General features: G+C 51.1%; 1 protein-coding gene and 1 long non-coding RNA gene across 16 annotated transcripts in view; one reads left to right on the top strand and one right to left on the bottom strand.

Annotated features, from left to right (window-relative positions):
• LOC135245461 (uncharacterized) overlaps nucleotides 1-27,165 on the top strand; it is a 277,471-nt gene that overhangs the window by 94,969 nt on the left and 155,337 nt on the right. The gene's annotated exons all lie outside the window — the stretch shown is intronic.
• Nucleotides 1-27,165, bottom strand: part of magi2a (membrane associated guanylate kinase, WW and PDZ domain containing 2a) — a 156,796-nt gene that overhangs the window by 11,077 nt on the left and 118,554 nt on the right. For 6 of the 14 annotated variants that reach the window (XM_064319159.1, XM_064319167.1, XM_064319170.1 and 3 more), the window contains 11 exons: nucleotides 24,211-24,843; nucleotides 18,625-18,656; nucleotides 16,135-16,327; nucleotides 12,919-12,960; nucleotides 12,363-12,478; nucleotides 10,893-11,085; nucleotides 7,916-8,191; nucleotides 6,311-6,496; nucleotides 5,546-5,765; nucleotides 4,078-4,288; nucleotides 3,212-3,388 (listed from right to left, as the gene is read on the bottom strand). In XM_064319159.1, the coding sequence (XP_064175229.1) occupies nucleotides 3,212-3,388; nucleotides 4,078-4,288; nucleotides 5,546-5,765; nucleotides 6,311-6,496; nucleotides 7,916-8,191; nucleotides 10,893-11,085; nucleotides 12,363-12,478; nucleotides 12,919-12,960; nucleotides 16,135-16,327; nucleotides 18,625-18,656; nucleotides 24,211-24,843 (2,279 nt within the window). The remainder of the gene's footprint in view (nucleotides 1-3,211; nucleotides 3,389-4,077; nucleotides 4,289-5,545; nucleotides 5,766-6,310; nucleotides 6,497-7,915; nucleotides 8,192-10,892; nucleotides 11,086-12,362; nucleotides 12,479-12,918; nucleotides 12,961-16,134; nucleotides 16,328-18,624; nucleotides 18,657-24,210; nucleotides 24,844-27,165) is intronic. The other 8 variants (XM_064319163.1, XM_064319171.1, XM_064319164.1 and 5 more) reach the window with 4 other exon arrangements.

The raw sequence follows: 27,165 nt of genomic DNA, 5'->3' as shown, positions 1-27,165 counted from the left end.
CAACTGGGAAAAGACAGTTGTGACACCAGCTTGGTGGGTGAGAATGGAGACGGGCTCCGCCAACCAATCGCAGAGCACGTTAGAAACGACCAATCGGGAAAGCAGATGGTGACTGGTGGCTATGAATCATCCACGAATCACAGCCCTGACTGCTCACCACAAAACCGATTAGTCACGCAAAGAAATGACTTATTCATTTTATCAGTATCATCAGAGGGGACAGGGGGGAGGTTTACTTTTAGCATTTGGCTGTTTGTTTGTTTAATATGACAGACGTATCAATTAACATATAATAGTTCACCAGAAGCCAGCGCAATTATTTATCTTTTTTTTTTTTTTTTTCTCCCCCAGCCCCTGCCGGATGTGAAATGTGTCAACTCCGCTTAGGCTTCAGAATTAATAACGGTGTCGTTTACTGGAAATTGGCGCCGGCCGTTTTTCAAGCGCGGCATTAATCCGCGATTCGTCTAGGCCGACGCCGGAGAGCGTCGCCGATAATTAGCGTCGCCGCTCGCGAGCCGCCGTCTGACCCGACTCGTTTGGACCGCGTTTGCTTAGCGGTCGCTCTGGCGGGAATGTACAGCCGACGCTACCCGGGCTCAAGTTGGCGGTAACCCTGTGGAATATCTGCATATCCACCCGTCGATCTGCATATGGAGGGGATGGGCGGCCTGTTGCAGATGCCTGTTCTTAGCCCCTCCGCATGCGGTAAAGACCAGTAGACTCTGAGCAGGGCCTGCCTCATCAATGAGAAATGATGCCCAAATAAAATAAAAAAAATAAAATAAAACAAAATAAAAAGAATCATAAATGAAATATGGTTTTTGAAGCTTTAAAACACAAATAAAAACCACCTCTGACTGTTCAAAGGATTGAAAGATTGCCGGTGTCGAAACTGAATGAGGGATTGGCTTCCGAATCGAACAGGTGACAAACAAACGGACTGGAATCCGACCGCCAATTATGTACGTGATGAAAAATGGTCGCTAAGTAGGCAGCCAATGGAAAAACTGGCAAGGAACGCTGTGCTTTCAGTGGTTTAGCAGACACTCCTCTGTAGAGCTACACTGCAGAACATAACTGCATCCCATCTGAGCGATGTGAACAGCAGAGCCAGGCCTGGCTAACGATATGCCCGGACCAGGGAGTGCTCACGCAGCATCAAAAAAACACTAAACACAAGCTAACTGTGTAGCCCTACAAACATGACAGTACAATAACATCCGTATGAAACTTATGCGTGTATAAATATACACTACACGGCCAAAAGTATGGGGGCACCTGACATCCAACATCGCATCCAAAATTATGGGCATTAATATGGAGCTGGTCCACCCTTTGCTGCTATAACAACCTCCACTATTCTGGGAGGGTTTTATGCTCGATGTTGGAGCATTGCTGCACGGATTTGCTTCCATTCAGCTAGAAGAGTGTTTGTGAGGTCGGGCACTGATTGGGCGATTAGGCCTGGCTCACAGTAGGCTTTCCGAGAGCGGAGTCTTCTAAGGGCTGTCCTCATTGGCCGTCTTCTAAGGGCTGTCCTCATTGGCTGTCTTTTAAGGGAAGTTCTACAACACATTTGCATGCTCCTCCTTACACATTAGGTCTCCACTTCCAACTTCATCTGCGTGTTTCCTAAGTAGCCTGCATGTTCAATTTCAAGCAATTTTGCAAACAACAAACTTTTGACAACGCAAAGGAAACATGCTTGTTGATATTACGGAGGGCGGGCAAACACTGTTAATGAAAGGAAGTGTTGCTATGAGACAAAGTGATGTCAACAGACGCAGAGGCCTGTATTCAATCAAAATTTGTCCTTAACTTAGGCCTGTATTCAATCGACATACGACAGTCTTAGCGACTGCTGACCTTGCCAAATTGCATTCGCGGAGAAAACAAAAACCTTGCTCTCGTCTGTTCGCAAAATTTAAGGGCGAATGTCGATGGAATGCTAGCTGCGGCGCACGCGCGCAAAAACGCGCGCGCTTCGGACGAAAGCGCCTGCCGCCGCGCACGTCCGCGTTTGAACCGGCGAGCCAATTACCGCCAATGAATGGGACCGAGCGTCCGCTAATGGCTGGAGTAATCTGGGAGCGAGAGGGGGGCCGCTACAGGTGACAAGGCGAGGCATTTAGTATCATTACACTAATCACGGCGTTTGTGGGAGTGAAGGACATTTCGGTTATAAATGGGCAGGCTCTCAACGCGTTGAGTCATTGTTGGTTATGCACTTAACGCGTATGAAATATTTTTTCGTCCACGCCATTAGCATAATGGGGAACCTGCCGCAATGTCGCAGATGAGTTGCTGGATGCAAAAAACGACTTGGTGTCCTCACGTGTGCCAGCGATTTGGTTTTATGTTGTTTGTCTGCGTTTTTCACCCCGAACATACAAGTTGACCTAACCTAACATCAGGCTGTAAAATAATGGCTGCCTTCATTCAATATTAAATAGACTTATGTCAGCCTGAGAGTTAAAACAGAGGTGCATTAGACCATAAAATTAGTAACTGCACTCAGAAATAGTGTAATACAATACTCCAATGTTTTTAATAAAAAAATGAATAAAACTAGGGTCACATGGTGATACATATAGTGCTCAACCTCATCAAAGAGGACTTCCTGGATTTTCTGGCCCTGCAAACTACTTCATTACACACTGGAAGGTGTATTCTTTGATATTTTCAATGGGAATCAACTCAATTTTTTTCCGACCTTGAGCTATGTGCCAAGAAAATAAGTGAGTCATATTTTTTTGGGATAACTGATTAGGAATTAAAATATTCATATGAAAACGCAAACATGACAGTAAGTCAATGTTGTCAAAAATAATTTAATGTGACACTACGCCTATTCTATGGTGCTTGCTCATGCATATTTATGAAGTAGTGTTGACACTGATTTGGGAGGTTATCTGTCTGGATTGAATAACTTAATGAATCTCTTCCTGCTGACACATTGCTTAACACGTTTGTGCAAGCTCTCAGTATAATTACTTTGCAAAATTCTCGCGTAGTGCTTGGAAAGTATTGCTCGAATGCTAGCAATCTGCTTCAAAGAATATTCATACGTTAAGATTTTTCGGTCTAAGTGCACGTCCATTACGTTCCTGAAGAGACCCTCTCTGTCTCTGTTGACTTGTATTATGACACGTGCATCTTTTTTTTGCTAGTTCTCTCCACCATCTTTGACGGGAAGTGAGCGGCTCACCCTCATCCTGCCGTTGCGGAGGGCGGGCCCGTCCTCGGCCAGCCGCAGGATGAACAGGTCCATCTTGTACTCCCGCCCGCCGCGGATGCTGAAGCCGAACCCCTTCACGCTGCGCTCCAGCTCCACGGTGAAGTAGTCAAAGTCCTGTAGGGACACGCCCAGCACGCTCACATCAGCCTGAAGCAGAAACACACACGGCTCAAAGCTCACACGTGTCGTTTTGGGGTGACCCTCGATGTTTCACAATTACCGCGCAGACTAATGCGATTAGAAACACTGAATAACCCTTCATGAGAGCTACATAAAACCTTCATAAGCACTACACAGACATTCATGCATGCTTAAGTCAAGAAACACAAATACCTATTGCATGTCTATTTGTGGTTATTCACTTGTGGTCATAGTTTATAAAATAGTAGGTGATTCCCAAGGGCCAGTAGCTGTAGCCTAGGCTGCTTGTAACCTGCTGTTAAAATAATTAGTGTTACCTGTGGCTACCTGTAGCCTGGGATTAAAATCATTAGCGTTACCCGTGGCTACCTGTAACCTGTGATTATAAACATTAATGTTACCTGTGGCTACCTGTAGCCTGGCATTAAAATAATCAGCGTTACCAGTGGCTACCTGTAGCCTGGGATTAAAATAATTAGCGTTACCAGTGGCTACCTGTAGCCTGGGATTAAAATAATCAGCGTTACCAGTGGCTACCTGTAGCCTGGCATTAAAATCATTAGCGTTACCAGTGGCTACCTGTAGCCTGGGATTAAAATCATTAGCGTTACCAGTGGCTACCTGTAGCCTGGGATTAAAATAATCAGCGTTACCTGTGGCTGTCTGTAGTCTGGGATTAAAATCATTAGCGTTACCTGTGGCTGTCTGTAGTCTGGGATGGGGAACTGCCGGGCGTCCGGGGCGTGTCTGTAGTCCAGTAGAGGGGGGTGTCGGTAGTCCAGAGTGGGGGGCTGTCTGTAGTCTGCTACTGGCGGGTGTCTGTAGTCCACCGGGGGCTGGCGGTAATCGGTGAACGGCGGCTGCCGGATGTCCGGCTTCACGTCCTGCCGCGCCTTCACCTCCGACCTGTAGATGACAGACAGCGCAGGTGAAAGGGCCGCTCTGCCGCGGGGCAGCCGGGGGCAGCTGGGGGCAGCAGGGGGCAGCAGGGGGCAGGTGGGGGCAGCAGGGGGCAGCAGGGGCAGCCGGGGGCAGCTGGGGGCAGCATGCATAGGGCTTCAAACGGGAGGCTGTGAGCCGCTACGGGCTAGCTGCTGCAGTTCTGATACTGTACAACCTCTGGGCTGCATGGTATATATGTGTGTGAGTATGCGTGTGGTGTGTGTGTGGTGTGTGTGTGTGTGTGGGAGGGGGGGGGGGGATCTGTGCATGTGTGTGTGTGTGTATGGGGTGCGTGCGTGTACGTGTGCATTTGTGGGGTGTGTGTGTGTGTGTGTGTGTGTGTGGGGTATGTGTGTGTATGTGGATGTGAGTGTGTCTTTGTATGCGAATAGAGTTATGTATTTGTGCGGAGAGTGTATCCGTGTGCATGTTTGTGTGCATGTGCGCACGCGCGCGTGTGTGTGTGTGTGTGTGTGTGTGTGCGGGTGTGTGTACACTCCTCTCAGACCTTTAATCTGGAGCATTAACACCAATTGGTAAAGCCAATCACAGCAAGCGAAATATTCACTCAAACGCCATCTGCTGCAAGCGCTCCGATGCAAGGAGCCGAACAGCCCCGGAAGGATTTTTTTAAAGTGTCGCCGGGGGGAGGGGGGGGGTGGGGCGAACGACACGCAGGCGACGAGTCCCCCGCGAAAGGTTTAACGTCGCTCGAAAGGTACGACACGAGTAAATAAGTCAAACACGCCGCTCGAGTCTGTGACTTAACGAGCGAGGGAACGCGACGTTCGCCGTTCCTCTCCGCTGAGTTCTCAACCACCCCCCCCTCAACCCCAACCCGCCCGTCTCTGTGCGCTGTCTAATCTCCGGGTGCGCAGGGGAGGGCTGATGCTATTTTCGGGACCTCGAACTCACTCCCGTTTCCAGTTTATTTACCGAGCGCCAGTCATTCATTCGGTTCTGACGATCGCTTCATGACGGTCTGAGTCACAGCTGAAGACGCTTTGCCGCGGCCTGACAAAGGAGCGACCGCACGGGTTTAAACACAGCCGTTCAGAATGCGTAGCCGGTTTTATGTAGCCGAAATGGCTATAGAAAACTACCAGTCACCATCAACGTTGATCTGTTGCCCGCTACTAACAAACTCTATGATTGGTGGTACAGTATGACATCACGGTGACATCACAGCCTGTGTTCCCCCCGGTTGGCCGATAACATTACCTGCTGTCGTGGCCGTAGAGCTGGGGACCCGGGACGGGCGCCGGGGCGACCTGCGTAACCTGGGTAACGGGACTCTGCTGGGTCTGGGGCTGGGTCATGGGGCCGGGCTGGGTCGCTGGGCTGGGCTGGGTGGCCGAGCCGGGCTGGGCCACGGGGCTGTGCTGCTGGGCCATGGGGCTCTGCTTCTCCGAACTGGCTGCTGAGGGGGGGCTGTTCAGCTCTGCGAGGAACAGGGCACCCGGTTAACACAGCACTGGCTGGAGCACAGCCTAACACAGGCGCTCAGTTTAGAGCATAACACAGCCTAACACAGGCGCTCAGTTTAGAGCATAACACAGCCTAACACAGGCGCTCAGGTTAGATCATAACATAGCCAAACACAACCACACATTTTAGAGCGTAACAGTCACCAATTTCAGAGAGTAGCACAGGGTAACAGTCACATATTTTAGAGAGTAACAGTCCCTAATTTCAGAACATAACAGGGTAACAGTCATCCATTTTAGAGCCTAAAAGACACTAATTTAACAGTGTAACACATGGTAACACAGTCAGAGCATTTAGAGTGTAACAGTTGCTAATTTCAGAGTGTAACCTAAGGTAACAGTCATACATTTTAGAGTGTAACACATCCTAATACAGTCACTTAATTTAGAGTGTAACACAGGGTAACAGAGTGTAGCACTTCCCTACACAGCAGCTGATTTCGGAGTAACGGTGCGGCGGAGACTCCCGCCCGGGACGCGCGGGTCCCGCGGGCCTCACCTTCCTGGGGGATGATGCGCAGCGTGACGCTCAGCCCCGCGTCCTTGATGAGCTTGACGATGTCGGCGTGCGGCATGCTGATGATGGACTGGCTGTTCACCGCCAGGATGCGGTCCCCCACCTTCAGCTTCCCGCAGCGGTCCGCCGGGCTGCCCTCGATGATGCGGCCGATCTTATGGGGCACAGCTGGAGAGGAGACACGCGCACACACACACACACACACACACAATCATACAAACACACGCACACACTCACACACACACACACACACACACACACACACAATCATACAAACACACACACACACACACACACACACAATCATACAAACACACGCACACACACACACACACACACACACACACACACACACAATCATACAAACACACACATACACACACACACACACACACACATACAAACACACACACACACACACACACACACACACACACACACACACACAAACACACACACACACACACACGTGCGCACGTATGCACACACACACACACACACACACACACACACAATCATACAAACACACACATACACACACACACATGCACACGTGCACACGTACGCACACACACAATCATACAGACACACACACACGTGCGCATGCACACATACAAACACACACACACACACAAAGACACACACACACACACACACACACACACACCACGCACAGATCAAAGGCACAGAGATCAAAGTCGGCCCCTCTGACGCTCCGCGCTGTCCGATACACGCAGGCACACTCGCGCAAAGGCAATTTGGTCCCAGAGTGCGCGCTGCACTCGAACGTAATGCAGTCCGCCTCAGACAGACAGAGGAGCACGGGCTCACAGGGACACCGAAGCGCCGGGGAACAGAAGCGCCGCCTCCACCTGCGTCTCATTTCGCCCCGGACGGGCCCAGGCGGTGCGACTGCTGCTCGACGCTGCAGTGAAACACTAATTCACTCAGATGCTGCGACACGGTACTGACTGCTGCACCCTCAGCCCTCGTGCGACGGCAATTACGAGAGCTCGCGCCCGGCGACCTCGAACAAAGATTAATCACCGCGACGACAACCAACCGTCGCAGAAACAAACACGCCATTGGTCGTAAAAAGCCATGAGGATAATAATTTAAAGGCAAATATAAATGAATAAAAAGCACACTCAAAACTGAGCAGATTAGACACTCGACGATGGTGAACCAGCTGTAAACACCCACTGGCAGTGAGTCTGGGATTAAGGCTCTCTTACAGTCAGACTGGTGAGAACGCTCACTGGAATTGAAACTGGTGTGAATTCTCACCAGACATGCAACTGGTGTGAACACTTACTAGAAGTGAAACTGGTGTGAACACTTACTAGAAGTGAAACTGGTGTGAACAGTCATTTGAAGTGAAACTGCGTGAACACCATTAGAACTGAAACTGGGGTGAACACCATAAGAAGTGAAACTGGTGTGAACACCATTAGAAGTGAAACTGGGGTGAACACCATAAGAAGTGAAACTGGTGTGAACACCATTAGAAGTGAAACTGGTGTGAACATCATTAGAAGTGAAACTGGTGTGAACGCCATTAAAAATGAAATTGGTGTGAACACTCACTGATGGTCGCGCTGGTCTCCGGTCGGTTTAGCGAGCTGATGATGACGAAGCCGAAACCCTCGTTCTCCTTTCGGTGGATGACCACGTCGCTGGCCTGCAGGCTCTGGGGCGCCGCGCCCTCGGGGGGGGAGGAGCCCGAGGCGGGGGGCGGGGCGCCGGCGGGGTTGGGGTTGGGGTTGGGGTTTGGGCAGGGGCCCAGGGTGAAGTCGCTCCTGGGGGAGCTGTGCTGCGTGGAGACCGACCCGGGGCTCCGGCCGTTCTGCGGACAGAGCTCGCCTGCAGGGGGCGATGGAGAGTCGGGGAGAGTCACGGGGGAGCGTGCGCAAACTTACATTACATTACAGGCATTTAGCAGACGCCCTTATCCAGAGCGACTTACACAACTTTTTACATAGAAATTTACATTGTACCAATTATACAGCTGGATATATACTGAAGCAATGCAGGTAAAGCACCTTGCTCAAGGGCATGACGGCAGTGTCCAACCTGGGAATCGAACCTGTGACCTTTAGGTTACAAGACCAGCCCCTTACCCATTATGCAACTTAGTGGCCAGTCACCTCTTGAGTTAAAATAAGGGTAAAAGATTGTTTATCAAGGATCAAATGCCAGTGTAGAAAAAAAGCTAAAAATATGGCAAAAGAAGATCTGGTAATACCCTCGATGAACGGTCCTTCGTAAGAACTACATAACTCCACACTAAGCACAACACAGCACCTTCGTAAGCATGACACATACATTCATAAACACGTACGTCAATAGCCGCAAACAGGTATATGCCATATGTCACTCAGTATGTCAAGCTATGTCACCTGCTGCATCAGTGCTTATGAGCAGTCATATCGCTGTTATGAAGGACCATCCATAGAAAGATTCACTGAACATTCAAAAGAGGCACTCCAGTGAAAAACCCATTACTGTGATAGGGAACAGCAGTCTTAGAATGCGTAGACGAAAAAATACATGTGCAGTTTCACCCATTTTATATATATATATATATACCAGCAGAACATGAACAGAATAGCAGAAAAACAGACATGGTTTGTCACAACAGTGCACTGTCAGAAAATCATATAGTACCTTTTTGTCAATTAAGGGCCAATGAAAAGTCAAATGACAAAACTAATAATTTTTTTCTATGTTTACCCTACATTGGTTTTTCCGTAAGGGCTCTGCGTATCAACAGCATGCATTTCCATGCGTGTATTGCACAGGTGACACAGGAGTCTGGCCTCATATTCTGGATAATTCATACCTCCGCACCACCTGCAAAGCAAACAGCACTTCCACCATTTTGGCTCAAAACATTTTCCGGCAGGCATTTTGCGACAAAAGTACGTTTTAGTACGTATTCCTGCCGCTGCGTGCGTCGACGGGAAATTTAAACCTGAGCTGATTCTCGCAGTAAAAAATATCCCATCTACATAAAAGCCCGTCCACATAAAACACCCCGTCAAAATAAAAGTCCTCGCGGGCACCACGGACCGGGGGGGTCTCCGCAGAGCAAATAAATTATCAGCTGAAGACAGATTTACGCCTCTGCTTCGGCTGGGGAGAAGAAAAAAATTACAGCCGCAAAACGTGGTCTTCCAGTAAAATACCGGCGGTGGCTGGCCTCGCCAAACTTTTTTTTTTTCTCTTTTCTATTTTTTTTGGCCGAGAGAGAGACAAAACGACGTTGGAAGGAGAGCCGGCGTTCAGGAGAGGAGAGCCGGCGTTCAGGAGAGCTGGTGATTGAATCCAGGCTTCAGGGAGCCCGAGAAATAAACACTAACCCTCTTACGGGATTTTCGGGGGACAAAAAAAACCCCTCCAAGTGTCTCGGGGGTGCCGAAGCTTTAATAGACCGAAAAATGGAATTGGTTTCCGTGGCAATTAAAGGCGGAGCCGGGCCGGGGTAGAGTTACAAGCCTCTGCCGCCCCCCTTCTTTCCGGAGAGGGACGGATCAATCCCAGGGTAGTATCTCCACTCTGAGATTGGTGGAAAAACAGCGCGGCTCGGAACGATGAGCTCGACCGCTCCTCTCTTAACCGGGCGCGTTCGAACCGACCGCGTCGCCCCGGCGGTCCAAACCACAAGGAGGGGGGGAGGGGAGGAGGGGCGGGGCTCTGAGGGGCCCGGTGCTTTTCAGACACCCGAGCACGACCGGACATTCCAAACTGCCAGAAAAGCAGGGGTGGGGGGAGCATTACAAAAAAAACAAAAAAACAAACAGAAACGTTGCAAAAAAAAAAAACGTCGCTACAACCCCGTTACCTGCCAAAACGAGAAAGAAGCATACGCTCGACTTTGCGTGGCGTCGCCATTCTCGAAAACGCTTTGCGCTCGCTAGCTGGCACTGCCACCCCGACCGTGTTTCGGGCGTTTCCTGGGGAACCCGGGAGCCCAGGAGTGGATTTAATCCACAGCTGTTCCAACAGTTAGATAATCAACTGTCTCTGGCCTCCTTCCATTATGGCACAGAACCAGGAGCAGAAACAGGAAGTTCCGATTGACGTAAGAGTTACGTACGTTGGCGTTACCTTCCCGACCGCTAGCATCACAACAACAGCGTACTAAAAACAAAACACCTGTGAAGAATGAAAAATATTGGGAAAGGCACCACGCTCTGGTCGTACAGGAAGTCTTCCGTGTAACGTCCCCATTTCATGCCACTCTATGCGGTATGCGTAAAAGCCCCTGTGTCTGGGGCAAAAACCTCACAGCCACACCTCTAACACTTCACAGAACAACGGGCAAATACACACGCTATTGCTGGCTTTCACATGCTGCGGTACACGTTTTGAAAAAAACCCACTGCTGTGTTATTTTTGTATCGTGCACTCATCTATCATTATCATCGGCACCCATTGCAGTATATTGCACCTTCGTTAACGGAAGCTAGCCTTTGGCGCGCTTTGGCCTTTCCCAGAGTGCACTGCTCTCCCGAGGGGGTCGCGTTTCGGCGGTCGGCGGTCCCCCCCCCCCCCCACTCACCTGGCGGCGGGACCTTCCTCCTGACGGTCATGCTGACCTGCCCGCTGCGGGCGGCGGCGTGCATCAGGTCGATGACGCACCTGTGCGTCTTCCCCGCCACGGCGACGCCGTCCACCGAGACCAGCTCGTCGCCCGGGCGCAGGCGGCCGTCCCGGTCCGCCGGGCTCTTCTCGATGATGGCGCCGATCAGGATCTGCACGGCGGGGCGGGGGAAGAGGGATCGACGTTAGCGTGCGAGGGCCCGGGGGGGTCGGAGGTCGAAGGTGAGAGGTCAAGAGGGAGAGGGAGTGTGCGCGCGCATCGGCTCCTTCAGCCACTCGAGTGAGAAAAAAAAACTTTCTCTTCTAAAAGATTTTTACCATCATTCTACACTGTAAAAAAAATTCAAGATGCTCAACTTGAAATAACGAGTAACCTGGCTGACTTAAGACTTTTTCCTGTATGGACCGCATGGAGACGTATGAAGAACTAAAGATGCGTAGTTCGCCTAACTTTAAGGCAGACAGCTTACTCGTTATTTTTAAGTTGAGCATCTTGAAATTTTTTCGGTGCACATTTTGTACGTGACTGTGTTAATGAGTTAACGCGTGATGGTATTTTGTGCTAACTGAACGTCCTCGCTTCTGCCTTAAGACTTGGCCACAGCTTCGCTGTGTGCACTAGACTTTATGTTCGTGGCTATGAATAGCTGCCACTTAATGAGAACTGGACCTTATCTGAACTGCGTTTCTATTTGTTCCACTGACCTTCGCTATGCATTTGTTGCACATCTGCCAAATAAAATGTACCGCAATATAATATTATGCCAAGCAAACTCCCTAAAAGGGAAGTCGCTGATTTCAAAATGCACGCTGGAGCTAGAGAGGTAATGTGGACAGAAACTAAATTTATTTGAGGTGTATGGTCATCAGTCTACACTGGGAACAAAAGTATCGTCATTGAATGTAGAGCTCACAGAAAAGATTATGTAGCCAAGCGATAGCCACTCTCGCCAAGTGTGTTATTTGAATGGAGAACAACGGCCAAGGACATGTGGTGGATTAGCATTAGCGGCTAAGGGAGTTTGATGCGTTAAGAGGTTACTGAAACCGTAGGCCATAAAACCTACACAGCACTGTAACATGCCTGACTTAGCAACTGGCATAACCAGTCATGCTTTTTCATTGTGGCCTATGATCAGTGTTTTAACACTGTCATTGCGCATGCAGCCATTATTACGGTTCTGTTTTGTAATATTTCCTGCGAACATTATGACAACGTTATGACATCTATCATAAACTAGTTTGCTGTTACGACTGGTTATAACAGCTGTTTACGACACGCTTATGAAAGTGTCACAGAGGACTTACGGCGTACAGTCCAAGTAAAATGACAGGGATTTGGATTAGTGACTAAGTGCGTGAAGAGGGTTAGCAGGGGGGGGGGGGGAAGGAGAGAGGCGGTCCGACCCCCCCCCCGTCCCATACGAGCCTTGTCACACGCCTCCAGACTCACGGGCTGGCCCGCCTCATCGCCCCCCAAGATGCGAAACCCGAACCCCGATTTCTGTCGCCGCAGATGGACGTCTATCTCCTGGTACTCCAGGCCTGGTGATGTGGGGGTGGCGGGGGTAAGAGAGAGAGGGGAGGAAGCAGAAGGGAGGTGAGTAAAGGACGGCCGTCACACCGTCAAACGCCCGCCCCCCCCGAGCTCGGGTCACAGTCGGAAACCGGAACCAAAACCAGAACCAGAACCAGAACCGTGGCTCCCGCCAAGCCATTTCTTGGCGGGGGCGGGGGGGGCGTGAAAAGTGGGATTTTCCAGGATCGTTTCACAGCTCCAGGCAAGGCGCCGTGCGGTTAGCTTCAGCTATGCCCAAAGTCCGGCGTTTGTGTCAGAGAAGCCGCTCAAAGGGCCGGCAGCAGACAGGACAGGAAGAAAAACATTAATACGGGTGAGACACACAGAGAGACGGAACGAGAGGCGAGGGGGGGCCCCCTCTTTAAATAAAAAAACGGAGGAGGCCGCGGCATGCCGGTGTACTTGCCCGTGGGGTCCAATCGGAAGGCTGTCCTCGGCGCTCCCGGTTCTGATTGGAGAGACCAGAGGAAGCGACGGTCAGCAACGGTCAACGACGGCGAAAAAGGTTAGCCTAGCGACCGTCGCATGCAAGCAGAGGAAAGGACCGCGCCTCGCAGCGACCGGCCGCCTGCGGGCGGTTCGTCTGCTACGCAGCTAACGTGACCCATTTTGCCTTTCGCAGTGCTGATTTCAATACAAAAAAAACAGTTCACAAGTAACATCCTCAAGAGCCACTAATACAATCCATTATCTGAGTTGAGATGGGAAGATAATCACTTGGCGAATACGGTCTTGCTTTTTGTCGGAAGATAACTCTTCCCCGGATTGGTAATCGCGACCAATGAACAGTGTGGATTACTAAAAATGATTTACAAAGTTTATCGACAGTCGCGTAATCTACGCAACTGCTTGACCTGACGCTTCCGTCTTGTTCACGTCCGGCCCAGAGTTCTATTAGATTTTTTTTTTCTCGGTGTATCCCGAAAAACACAACTGTGTTCGCTTTGCGTTTTGGGCGGTCGCGTCCCCGCGCGGTGTGTGAGAGAGAGAGAGGGGCCCGCCCTCAGAGACGGGCGCAGAGTTCCCGCCGCCGCGCCCCTTGTGCAGTTTCGTCACGGCTTTCCTGGGATTGCCGCTAAAAGGCTCGCGCTTCTCGGGCGAGAGGGCTCAAAGACGCCCTTCGCTCGGCAAGGCTAACGAGCTAACGCGGCTCCGCCGGCGCCCAGCCAACGCAAAAAACGTTCCCGCAACGTTGGTACAACATCGACCCGACATTCCAGTCACGTCGTGAGGACAGTTTTTGTTAGCGGGGCAGGGCTAACGAGGTTGAATGTGCGACTCTCGTTTATTTTGGTCTGAACGCACAATGCAAGGAACACACGTTCGACGGCTCTGTGGTAAACAACACGCACCATACCGAAATGCCTTCCAGGAAGCGTCCTCTACTAAAAGGAAACATGCTGAAATACATAAAAATAAAACGTGTTACCAAGACATTGCGACACTTCATAATATATCGGCAAATATACAAATTATTGCCAACTGCAGTAAATTTTTACAAAAACGTACACGTCTGTGAAATATATTCGTCGTTATATTTTCAAGCCAGTCCACGATATTTACATTGCCGTTATAATCCGATCTGTAGAGGTAAGAGAGCTTAAAATGGCAGCTGTTGTTCCATGATGATCATGAGACATTTTCAAACAATCATAGCTTTCTAATTTTATTCACCAGAAATTTATCATATACTTTAATAGCTCACTCCAGTAAAACAGAGCTTTTAGCTCATTTCCTAAAACAACACAGGATGACTCTTCCTAAAACAGCACAGGGGATGACTATTCCTATAACAGCACTGGGGATGACTATTACTAAAACAGCACAGGGGATGACTATTCCTAAAACAGCACAGGGGATGACTCTTCCTATAACAGCACTGGGGATGACTGTTCCTAAAACAGCACAGGAGATGACTGTTCCTAAAACAGCACTGGGGATGGCTCTTCCTATAACAGCACTGGGGATGACTGTTCCTAAACAGTGCTCGAGATGACAGCACATGACCTAACTGGGGTTGATCTCCGGATTATTCTGAATACAGTTCTGAATAGCTGGACATGTTAGCAGGACACTGGCGGGGGAGAGCTTCACATGATCTGCAAGAGGTCAGAACCTCTGGAAGACTTGAAGAAGACTCCTCCTGACAGGACTGACTAGTGCAATAAAGGTCATCTTATGTAACTCTTCTCCCATGGATGAATCAACAGACATGGGGGGGTAAGGCCACCAACCTGTCAACCACGGGATTTTAACAATCGCACCCAATAGGAACCCAAAAGGAACTGGCAACTCCGTGAAACTCTGTGTCAAAACTGAGCAAGTGTGCACATCCCATATCACTCTTATTCACAGCCTGAAATTCACATGCCACCAACTTCACAACTGGCAGTGGAATACATTTCATATTTCCCTTTGAAGAGCAGGTTTTTTGGAATGCTTTTCAAAAGTTCAAAGTCTAAAACTCCATTGCTTTCAGTTACCAGTTGTGATTGTTACATCAGCATTAGAATGTTCAGAACATTCTACTGACATATTTGTGATCTTACAGCACAAAGTGTTAAATTACATTTACAGACCCAGTTATGTATCCATGACAAAGGTGCCACTCCCAACTTTAGGTTAACAGGAAGAAGCAAAAGACCAATGTCTTCACACGGCAGGCATTGCGTGGCTGTCAGTCTCTGTATAATTTATAAAACTCAATCTCATTTTAAACTGTCAGCTCTTGCTGGAAATCGAGGACATGCCATTATCCAAACACATTTGACAATCAAGCAATCTAGCGGAAGTCACACATACGGAACTTCACTATCCAGAATGCAAACTGCTATGTTGCGCACAGATGATGTCATAAGGCCTCCTTCGCATACATTTATAATGCACCAACAAGGTCCCCGTGTCTACTGTAAAGCTCAATACACACAATGTCGTCAAGATAAAAGCTGTTCCTGCTACTGTTCCGACGACAAAAAAAACCTATTCATGATTAATGACAAATTGAATTCAAAATTCACAGCCTGTGTAAAAACCATAAGCAAAGGTAGATGATTGATGCACTACTGAGTCTCCAGAGGACTAGGGGGCACCATTGCCCATCAAATCACCCAGCCACTCGAAATACCGACCAATGAAACGCTGGGAAGGAAGATGAGTATGTGTGCGTGAGCTCGTCCATGTCAATTTTTTATATATGGGGCTCACGCAGGCTTTTACCTGCTAAGTCTGCTTTTTATTGCCATCTAATGTACCTTGAAAGCTCAGCAGAGCCTTGCCTAGACTTCGCCTCATAGTCTGGAGGAAGCTATAAAACAGTGTGAGGCCCGAGCTTCGGGGCTTGCCGCCATTTCGAATCTTCAGCGCCGGAAGGGTGACGGTGTGGGCGTGACGGTTCGTTTTGGCTCGAGTTAGCACGTTAGCACGTTAGCGCGACTGCGGATATTTCTCACCTCCGGGGACCCTGGTCTTTAGCCCCGTAGGGCTAATCGCGGCTCTCGTCGCGCGGAGCTGTCACGTTTCGAAAAAAGACCCGCTCCCGTTATTTGCGCCGAGCCTGACGCTGGTGGAGATGTGTGCAGGTGAGGTAAGCGGTGGGGGGTGGGGGGGGGGGGCCGTTACTTACGCCTACTCTCATAGATAGCCCTGGACTTCTCATAGAGGGCATAAGGTTCGGGCATGCTCAGATCGAGGGCCTCGGCGGACTCTGGGCCCGAGGCCGTGTGCGGGTGCAGTGCAGGGTAGGGGGCGCTGTGGGGCAGGGCGGGGGCCAACAGGCTGGTCTGGGGGCTCCCGTGCAGGTCCCACTGCTCCAGAACCTGTGAACACACGGGGGCATTTTTCTCAGTAATCGTCCCCTGTCCAGTCCCGGCAGCAATCTGCCTTCCAGCCACCAGAGGGCAGTGTGTCTATCCCCCCCCCCCCCCCTTCTAAACAGCCTATGGGGTTTTTTGAGCAATGGGAGCAGAGTGGAGGGCGGGAGTTGGCTCTGTATGAGTCAGGCCTGGAATCTCCTCCTTTTCCCCGAGGTGGTGCTGCTCTCTCTCCTCGCGTCCATTTCCCTCCTCGCTCGCCCCCTTGCGAGCGGTTCGCCCGCCGTTCGTCCTCAGAAGGAGACCCGGCGGGGAGGAAAGAACCTTCCGGCTCCTTCTCTGCCGGCTCCATTTTGGCTCCACTTTTCTTTTGTGCAGGGCTGGGCCTGAAGGTTGCTTGGAGACCGAGGCAGAGGATGGCGTGTGATTGGCTTACAGAATCGGAGGGGGGGGGGAAACCCGCTGAGATTACTCACCACCAGCGCCTGGGATCACCTTGAGTCGGTCTGCAAACCTTTCAAACCTTCAGACTTACGGCTCAGGAAATCACCTTAAAGTGGACACATGACGAATGCTCTCTCTCTCTCTCTCTCTCTCTTTCTGCCCACCCTCTCTCTCCATCTCTCTCTCTTTCCCCCACCCCCCCCTCTCTCTCTCTCTCTCTGTGTCTTTCTCACAAACACATACAAAGTATCATCTTTGTTTACCTGCAGTCTTCTACCACTACCGTTATCCATAAATTCAGCTGGAATGAAACTGAAGCAGTGCTGGCATGATTAAAACCACAGAGATGGTGGGTAGGGGGATGCTGGAGGGGGGGTGGTGGCTGTGGAAGTAAATTAGGCCAGGGCGTATTAAAGCGGGCCTGCGATAAGCCTGTTATTTTTTCTGGGGGCGGTGGAGGCAGCGGGAAGCTCCGGGCTTGCACGGGGGAGGGCAGATTAAACGGGCGGGGCGGCCGCGAGCGAACGGACGCACGGGGACGCCGGGGGTGTGCGTCTAGTCGAGCCTGGCGCCGGTCTGTGTGCGTCTAGTCGAGCCTGGTGCCAGTCTGTGTGCGTCTAGTCGAGCCTGGCGCCGGTCTGTGTGCGTCTAGTCGAGCCTGGCGCCGGGTGTGTGCATCTAGTCGAGCCTGGCGCCGGTCTGTGTGCGTCTAGTTGAGCCTGGCGCCGGTCCGTGTGTGTCTGGTTGAGCCTGGCACCGGTCTGTGTGCGTCTAGTCGAGCCTGGCGCCGGTCTGTGTGCGTCTAGTCGAGCCTGGCGCCGGTCTGTGTGCGTCTAGTCGAGCCTGGCGCCGGTCTGTGTGCGTCTAGTCGAGCCTGGCGCCGGTCCGTGTGCGTCTAGTTGAGCCTGGCGCCAGTCCGTGTGTGTCTGGTTGAGTCTGGCACCGGTCTGTGTGCGTCTAGTCGAGCCTGGCACTGGTCTGTGTGGGCCTAGCCACACAGGAAGCCAGAGCGCAGATTTTAGAAACCAACCAGACGGCCAAGCTCCTACGCCCCCCTCCCGTTCCCAACTCCAATTAGTAACACGAGTTTCCGGAACATCTAAACATCCGTTGCCAGCGCAACGTACTTTGGCCACTTCAGTGAGTTTTCCGAAGACGGGATCAGAATGTTCTGGCTCAGACGGATCTGCAAGTGTATAAAATCTGCTATATAAAAGCGATCTTATTTTTATGACTATCAATACTGTTATTATTAAAATCATTATTATTTGTCAAATAAGTATTATTATTCATCAATGTTTAGAATAAACCAACCGTGTTAGACTGTTTCCAGGAGAACTGTTATTCAGTGTGACCTTTTGAGTTTTAGAAAGTCTGCTGTCCTATTCTCGTATTCTCCGATTCGACGTTTAGAATCTCTAGTCCGGGTTTTTTGAGTCGACACGGGCCCGCTCAACCAACTCATCCTTTATTCCGTCGGCCATCATTCCGTGACGCCACGTCCTCTCATTCAGCTGGGCAGACAAGCATCCCGGGCCGCAGCCATTGGACTCGCGTTTGAGCCGAAATGGCGTCCTACCAAATCGCAGATTGTAATGCAGCGAGAAGGGGAAAAAAATGAAATACGATGAAAACGTCTCCGCCGGCGACGGTGGCGGGCGGGCGGGCTTCGAGGACGCGGGGGGTCGGACGCCGGGGGACGTGTCGGAGCGCCGCGCGGCGGGCGGGGAAGGACGCGACGGTAAACGCGACGTCGGGCAGGTCGCCCCGGCGACAGGCCGTCGTTTGTGTGGGTTAAAGGGGAAGTCACAGATAATAACGCAGAGCTTGTGTGCTTGTGAGGCAGTGTGCGGTATTACCTGTGCGGGGGTCTTCCACGGAGAAAACTGACCTGTAATGGCGAGAAAACATAAAACGTTTAGCCCGGAGAAGAGCGGACGCGATGACATCAGACGGAGACGGCGTCCGCCTCATGACAACGACGCTAGGCTACGCAAAAAGAAATTAAAAAAATAATGTTGTTAAAAAAATGATGTTAAAAAAAAAACGATGCAGGCGTCTGAATTGGGGGAAAATTCAGGGTGGAGTCAGAGGGGGGGGGGTCTCTTTGGAACCTTTCTCGAAAAACCTCGCCGTGGGGCAGCCAGGGGAAGCCCACACATAGAGCACCGGGCACGGAGCGTGAAGGAGAACACTCCACGTGGCGGGGAGCAGCGCGTGAGGGTGTTATTAAATTCGTGAGTCATCGAAGACGGACGTCGGTAAACGCCTGCAGGTTCGGCTGCGTTTAAAACGGATCGCACACGAGGGGATTTAAATGCGTCTTCTACCAATAAAATCAAAAATATAACATTTCTATATTTACCGACGGGGGTAAGTGCGATTTCGATTAAAATGGCTCAGATGCGCAGTCGCAGGAAGCGAGGAGACTTGAATGTCACGCGTGGTGACGGCGCGAGCGCTGAAGTGGACTGTCTTTATTGCGCGCGGCGTCACGCCATCTCGCACGGGAACAGCGCGACTGCGAGGGTACGCCGAGGGAGGAAGCCGCAGCTTCACAGAGAGAGAGAGAGAGAGAGAGCAGCCGTCAGAAGCTGATCTTTCAACTCCGCCGAGGACTTCGAAGAACTTTCCACGCCAATGAACCAATTCAAGTCTAGACTAACACACACACACACATATATATATATATGCATAAATGTACAGACACATATATATATATATATATATATATATAGCTGCAGTATATGTACATATACCTCTGCAGTATATGTACATATACCTCTGCAGTAAATCATGTTCAATAAAGTAGTATTAGGAAGGACAGTACTGATTAATTAGTTAATCGGCTTGATTAATCAACCGATGCTTTAATCGCATTCTCAGTTGCACGTCTAATCTTTAAAACCATGAAACTCCAGGTCTGTAAAAATACACTGTCTCAGAGCCACAGGCCCCCCACCAGCTCCGGCGAACCTGCGGGAGGGAGGACCTCTCCGTGGGGCTGAGAACGCCCGACCTCCCCAAAGACCGCCTCCTGTCAGAAGCAGCGGCAGCCGCACTCGCTGTTTGACCACGCGCGGAGGCACCGGAGGCAGCCGGCACACCGGATTACACAACTGAGCGCCTTCTACACTCCCGTGCGCCGCTTTGAGCAACGACGCCGCGAACGCGCTAACAACGAACGCGCCGCGCTACGGGCGCACACCGCTAACGTTTTTAAAAGATTTTTTATTAACGAGCGGCCCGACCGTAAAGGGGGGGGGGGGGGCGCAGGAGGGGAACGGCGAGGAGCGAGGCCGCGTCGCCGCCCGCGGTCCTCCTCGCACGCCCACGGGAAAGGGGGAGCGAACGAGCCGAGGTGGCGCCGCGCGTCCCAGTTTAGCCGCTCGGCCCGCGCGCGGGCGGTCGGAAGCGAGAGAGCAACCGGTCCGCTCGCCCGCTCGCCTCCTCGCTACCCCCCCCCCACTTCCCCCGCTAACCGTCTGCGTGAGCCTTTTTTTTCCGGAACCTTCCGGAGGGTGGGTGAAAAACAACTAAAAATACTGTTTTTTGGCTACATCGCCATGTTTTTTTATTATAGGATATGTACTTATGCAAGCAAATAAACACACGACAAGGCGTTTATTTCAGTTTGCTTTATTAATAGCGATTTTTAAATAGATGTCAGGTGCTGATTCTCAGCCACCCTAATAAACCATGTCATTTTGCTAACAAAGATAACGGCTAACAGGAAGTGAGCTATGCGAACTCGGCTTGACCCCGACACGTACCCTCATTCATCACATAATTTGTGTTGAGAAGCTCATTGGACCTGGGTCTAAAGAACGAGTGCTATTCCTTTAATTACATTTCTGGATGAATTTCCCCCTTTAATTAAAAAAAATACTCTCAAAGAGCTTCACAGTAGTCACTACCATAATGTTGTTGGACTGTGAAGAATTAAGACCGATGTTCATAGTTATATTGGAGTTTAACAGATGTCCAAATCCTGAGCAACACGCACAGTGTACATTATTTTTTTTTTTACATACCAATTTAACTCGGGGCAGTAAAAACACAGCTTGACCAATAGGAAAGCCCATATGAAAATGGAATTTACTGCAATCAGGTTTAAAATTGCATTTTGCCATTTAGCAAATGCCATTATCTAGAGTGAATTACACAGAATTACATTTTTTTTTGGATACAATCCACTTATGCAGCTGGATAATTTCACTGAAGCAATTTAGAGAGAAAGTACGTCCGCTCAAGGGTACAGCGGCAGCACGTGACCTGTGAATAAAACTGGTGACGAGTCCGTTTCCCTAACCCCTTCACCACACAGCCGCCTCATACAAAATACCTCCTAGCAAGTGCATCTAAAAACTGTAATCAAACTCATTACTTAAGATGCACTCATTATACACTCTCAGTCATTACACAGCCTCACTACAGTACTAACCACAAACAACGCCCAGCACAGTACTGCGGACATGCACACACACACACACACACTCCCTCACCGCCATATTCACACACACACACACACAGTGCAGCCACCGCATATTAACCATTACAGAAGCACGAATTAAACACCAAATTCCTCACCGGCCAATGCCATCAGCACAAAAACACACTCTCCACTGCCTGGTGACAACTGCACACCTCACATCACAACTCCTCACCGCAGTCTCCGACACGCACGAACACACCCCACCGCGCTAATCTCAACATGCAAAACCGTCCACACAAACTCTCACCCGCCATATCCCACAACACTACCACAGCCACCCCACCGCCATATTCACACACACACACACACACTCCCTCACCGCCATATTCACACACACACACACACACACACACACACTCCCTCACCGCCATATTCACACACACACACTCCCTCACCGCCATATTCACACACACACACACACGCACGCACGCACACACAAGCACATATGCACACACACACTCCCTCACCGCCATATTCACACACACACACGCGCACACACACACACACACGCGCGCGCACACACACACAGTGCAGCCACCGCTGTAATAACCCATTACAGAAGGCACGTATGATTAAACAGCCATAATTGACTATCGTCAGGCCAGAGTGGCGCATTAGGTCACAAACACATTAGTCCAGCTGCCTGGTGAGGAACTGTCACCGTCTCACTCACAGAGCTGCTCTCTCGAGTCTCCGTGACCACGGCGACAGGAAACAGCCCCACGGCGCGGGCTAGAATCTCAGAATGCAAAAGGGCCGTCGCACAAGAAGTCTCACCCCCCCGCCCACAGACACCTACGGCACAGCGCGGACGGCGGCCGCCGCGGCGACCGTCGCCGTGGAAACGCAAAGGGGCCGAGGGCCGCGAAGCGCGCGTCCGCGAGGCCTTCCGGACGCATTCGAGAACTCCGCTGCCGTCCGTCACCAGTAGCGAGTAATGACGTCAGCGTTAGAACGTTCCGTTAAGAACGTTCCGATCACACGTTTTGAGATCCGACTTCATTTAAAATACAGACCACTAAATCTAATGTGATCTCACGGAATGGGCTCTGGTACCAAAATTTCATTTTCAATAAAAGCACACCACACTTTTTCATTTCGGCCTTTGAAAACTTTTTAATATCCTTAATGAAAACAGAGGCTTTGATCAGCAGTTCCTCTCCTATAAACTAGGGGGGTACAAGACTGGCATACGCACTGGTGGGGGGGGGGGGGGGTGGGCTTGGCTCAAATGTGCTATTCAGTGAGTGCGACCCACTTGTGTTGGTCAACCTTCGAAATGACCCCGCTTGTAAAATATGGGCCCGCTTGCAGTCAGAGGCATTCTGGGTAGTACAAGTGTATCAGAGCAGCGGTACCACCCATCCTAATGTCGGCTAATGAACTGCTAGCTTTGCTATATCCAGTAAAACATTCGACAGAATAACGCGCATTGTAATCTTAAAACATCCTTATTATTCAAGATTTAAAGCAGACAATTCAGATGCATTTTTACAGTAACTTGCATTTTTAGAATATCAATGAAAACAGACTTGCTTGGCGAGTTAGGTACGCTGAATTCACCATTTCGGTTTTTTTTTTGTTAATTATTGGCTTCAAAACACACTTGACTGATCCTTACTTTAATAATTTCCCCACTGTTCTGCAAATTCTTTATTGTTTACGGCTGACTAGTAAAGTTCCTAATTAGCAAACAACAACACGGCGGGAAATGATTGCGGAGCGGTGCTGGTGAGCCCGCGAGGGGTCCTCTTGGAGGACTTTTCAGCTGTTAGGCGTCCGGCGACCTTGCCCGAACAGAATTTTACAGGTTCGCGTTGTGTTCACACACTGCACAAGGGGCTGCTGCGGTCTGAGACGGAAGAGTGCAACATTCACCTCTGAAAATCAGCACTGCCAGGCAAGCTGGTGGTCACGAACGGAAGCGTCCCACACACAGTTACGCGCTCCCACTCTCACGGGAATACACCGACACACACTGTAAACCAGGGACTAAATTTAACCATGCACAAAACGTAACGATACAGTCCTCAGCCGTATGCGTATCGTAACGTGTATATGCTGCGAAATGTCATCCAGGATGTGTTTTGCTGGTCGGCTGACTAGGACCCTGGGGCGTTGGGATCGAAACCCCCCTTCTCTGCAGGTCAGCGTATCCGTTGTGGGAACATCTAACTGTACGGGCCTGATTCGCTAAGCCCTTCAGCGCGTGCAAAACGGTTTTAGCACCGACAAAAGCGACAACGTGGCCAGTGATTGGCCGCGCCATTTGCTTGGCACCAATCGTTAATCACGTTATCGGTTTTGCGGGCCTACGTGTCTGATGCAGAGGTGTGCGGGGGGGTGGGGGGGGAACGTTTAGCTGCGCTCAGCTACCGGGGCCGAGCCAGCATCCCCCCGCGCACAGCTGCTCAGGAAATTAAAAGGGAAGTCAACCGGAAAGTAATTCTACATGATCTGACATGCTGTTCCTCACCAATAAAAAACAAAAACAAAAAAAACAACAACCACGGCTCCTATTCTCAACCGAGGGGTGGAGAATATCTTTGTTTCGATTGAAGTGCGCGCCGCTTTAAACCACCGGGTCTTCCCCCAGGGCCCTGTGTGTGTGTGTGTGTTTCTGTATGTGTGTGTGTGTGTGCACGTGTGTGCGTTAAAAGATTCCGGAACACTGGGTAAGAACTGACCCTTAAAGAGGGCTTGCTTTTGTCTGCAGTGGTTTAAAAGTAAGCAAAAACACGTCCTGTGATGACTTTCCCTTTTAACCAGGAGTAGCGTTTGGAAAAAAAATACTGGGTTAAGGGGTGTTTTTAACATGACACTGCGGTCTTGAAGCCATTGGGGCCGGGGGGCGGGGGCGAGGACGGAGGCGGGGACTCACCTGGCCCGGGGGCGGGGGGGCTGAGCCGGGTTTTGGGAGAGGGGGGGGGGGGGGGAGGCGGGGTCTTACCTGCCACTCCTCTCTGGATGATGAGGGAAGTCTCCGCCCCCACGGGGCACTCCTTGAGCAGCTCCACCACCTGGTTGTGGTTGAGGCCCTGGGCGCTGCGCCCGTTGATCTCGGCGATGAGGTCCCCCTCGCGGAGGCCCGGGCAGCCCTGCGTCTCCAGGACCTGCTTGACCCGCTGGCCCGCCGCGCTGTCCGCCACGGTGAAGCCGAAGCCGTCGGGCCCCTTCACGATGACCAGCGCCGTCAGCTCCGCCTGCGCCGCCCCGGACGACGCCATGGAGACGCTGTCCTCCGGCGGCTGGGCGGGGCCCCCCTCCGGGTGGAGGTGGGCGTCGCCGGGGCGGGCCAGGGGCGGCGGGGCCAGGAGCTGCTCGCCGGCCTCCTGCAGGAAGCGGGCCGCCCGCTGGGCGTACTCGGCGTAGCTCTCGTAGCCGCCGCCGCCGCGCCCGTTGGTCAGGCCGGGGAGGCCCACGGGGGGCGGGGGCGCGTCCTCGGGGTCGTAGGGCAGGGGGTACCCCCGGCAGAGCACCAGGGTGACGCTCTGCCCGATGGGCACCGACTGGAACAGCTTCACCACGTCGGCGTGCGTGGTGCCCAGGACGCAGACCTCGTTGATGTAGACGATGACATCACCTGGATGGGGGCAAATGCCTGCAGGTGAACAACGACTGACAGGTGAAAGGGGCGTCGCCTAATGGCAGTACCTGCAGGTGAGTGATGACTGACAGGTCAAAGGGGCGTCGCCTAATGGAAACACCTGCAGGTGAGTAATGATTGACAGGCAAAAGGGGTGTCGCCTAATAGCAATACCTGCAGGTGAGTAATAACTGACAGGAGAAAGGGGCGTCGCCTAACATAAATACTTGCAGGTGAGTAATGACTGACAGGCTGTCAACAGCACCTCAGCCTCCTCCTCCTCCTCCTCCTCCTCCAGGGCTTTCATTAATCTCAGCAAATACCGCAAATCGATAGCATAGCACGTTCTCGGAGAAGAAATCGTCCAAAACCTGCTGCAGCTCCCCAGCGTGGTCCGACACACACAGAAAAGCAAGCACACACACACACACATACAGATGCATCCACAAAAACTAATGCACAAATGATCACTGCAATCCATTTCCCCGGAGCCAGGAGGGACTGGGTTAGGTTGTGTTATTGTCCAATTTCACAATAACGGCTGGGAAGTATTGAGTTAGACACCGAGAAGTCTTAATCTTAGTCTTAAACTAATTCCGACCTTGTTAGCGCGCTAGCCGCGTTAGCTGGTGAGCACGCGTTCGCGGTGGCCGGCCGGCTAGCCGGGCCGCTAACTTTCTTCTCATGTAAGTGAGGGAAGGGAGCTAGCTTGTCTCCCAAGGCTCTTCCCTGTGGGTCAGCCATGTGCCGCACTTCATGGCCCATTATTTTCTATGACTCCTTATGTCTATATTCCATTACGTCGCCTTCTGCTGTCAATGAAGCAGTGACCCTGCCCATTATATGCATGGCCCAAAACCAAATACTGTTTTTTGGATATATTGATTACAAGATATGTACTCATACGAGCAAATAAACACGGAATAGTGTGTTTGTTTGGTTTATTGACGATGTCTTTGTTAAATTTGTGACTCTCAGACGTCTTTAAATCTATGTTATTTGGCAAACAATGCTAACCGCTAACAAGGAGCGAGCTACGCAATCTCGATGTAAGAGTGCTTGGAGCCCGACATGTCCCCAATTTATTACATAACTTGTGGTGAGAGCCTCAGTGGACCTGGGTCTAAAAAAATGTGAACTACCCCTTTAAGTCCGCAGGTTAGTCTTGGGCTGTTCTATGAGTAAACTCTAGCCACGTCCAGAAAGGTAGCTCGGTAGCCACGCCCACAACAATGACACTCTCGGTCAGGTGACGCCAAGCTGCGCCGCGGGTGCACTGGCCAGCAGGCTGACGTGCCCCCGTGCGATTGGCCGGTCTGAGAAGACCCGGCCGGTGAATGACTCTGATTGGCTCGGTAAAAACCCGCGGGGCGGTATCATACGTCTCGGCAAATGTGCTTGTGACCGCAGAGACCGTATTTCCGAGTTGCCGTGGAGTAATCGGATCCTCTAAATCCCAGTCACAAACCGCACACGCAAAACAAATCTGACAGCTGCCATGTTTGCAAAGATAATAACGCTCACTCGATATGTCCGAGGTCTTATTAGAAAGCCACTTATTTGCTAATCGCAATTTTAATTTGTTCCTCATTACTCATTTACTTCGGGATCGTAACGTACGTTCGGAAAAAGCAGGCCAATTTGCATTTTTAAATTTTTAATTTAGTTTCCCCGCACGCAAATATAATTTATTTGTTAAATGTTATTCACAACATTTTTTTCCCAGCAGTCTAACTTGTGCCACCGTGCAGTAAGAGAATAATAGAGAGGTTATTTGCCAGCCTGGTTGCTGGGCACGGTTTCCACGGTAACCGGCCTGAAACGGGGCGCGTCGCCGGCTGGCTGGCGTGCGCGGACGCGGGCGTGCGACAGAGGAAGCTGGTTTTTTTTTTCCCCCGAGCGGTCGGGCGGGCGGGCGGGCGCGAGAGCTCGCGTTCGCGTCGGCCGTGGGCGGGGCTAGCCGCGCGCTATTTTTACACGCGCCGCGGCGCTCGGGGTCTATTTCCGTCACGCTTAGCGCGCTGCTACAGCCTCTCACGGACAGCGGCGCCGTGTTCAGGGCCCAAACCGCCAAAATCCCCCTAACCAGGATAAGGGGCCTAAAACAAACCAATCTCATCTCATCAGGTTTGAGGGTGTAGTCAACGGTGGTACCCATGGTCCTGCTGTGTCAGAGACGGTCCTGGTTCTTGCTCTATCCAGACACATAACCACTTAAATTGATTCATTTGAATGAACCAGGTTTAATGAAAGCAGGCGACTCTACGTGCTTCACCATTAAGTCATATAGTCAACCTCAGACTAGTAATCGTGCATCTA

This window comes from Anguilla rostrata, chromosome 19 (genome assembly GCF_018555375.3).
Source record: "Anguilla rostrata isolate EN2019 chromosome 19, ASM1855537v3, whole genome shotgun sequence".
Lineage (NCBI taxonomy): Eukaryota > Metazoa > Chordata > Actinopteri > Anguilliformes > Anguillidae > Anguilla > Anguilla rostrata.
This window is presented reverse-complemented; position numbering and strand designations above follow the sequence as displayed.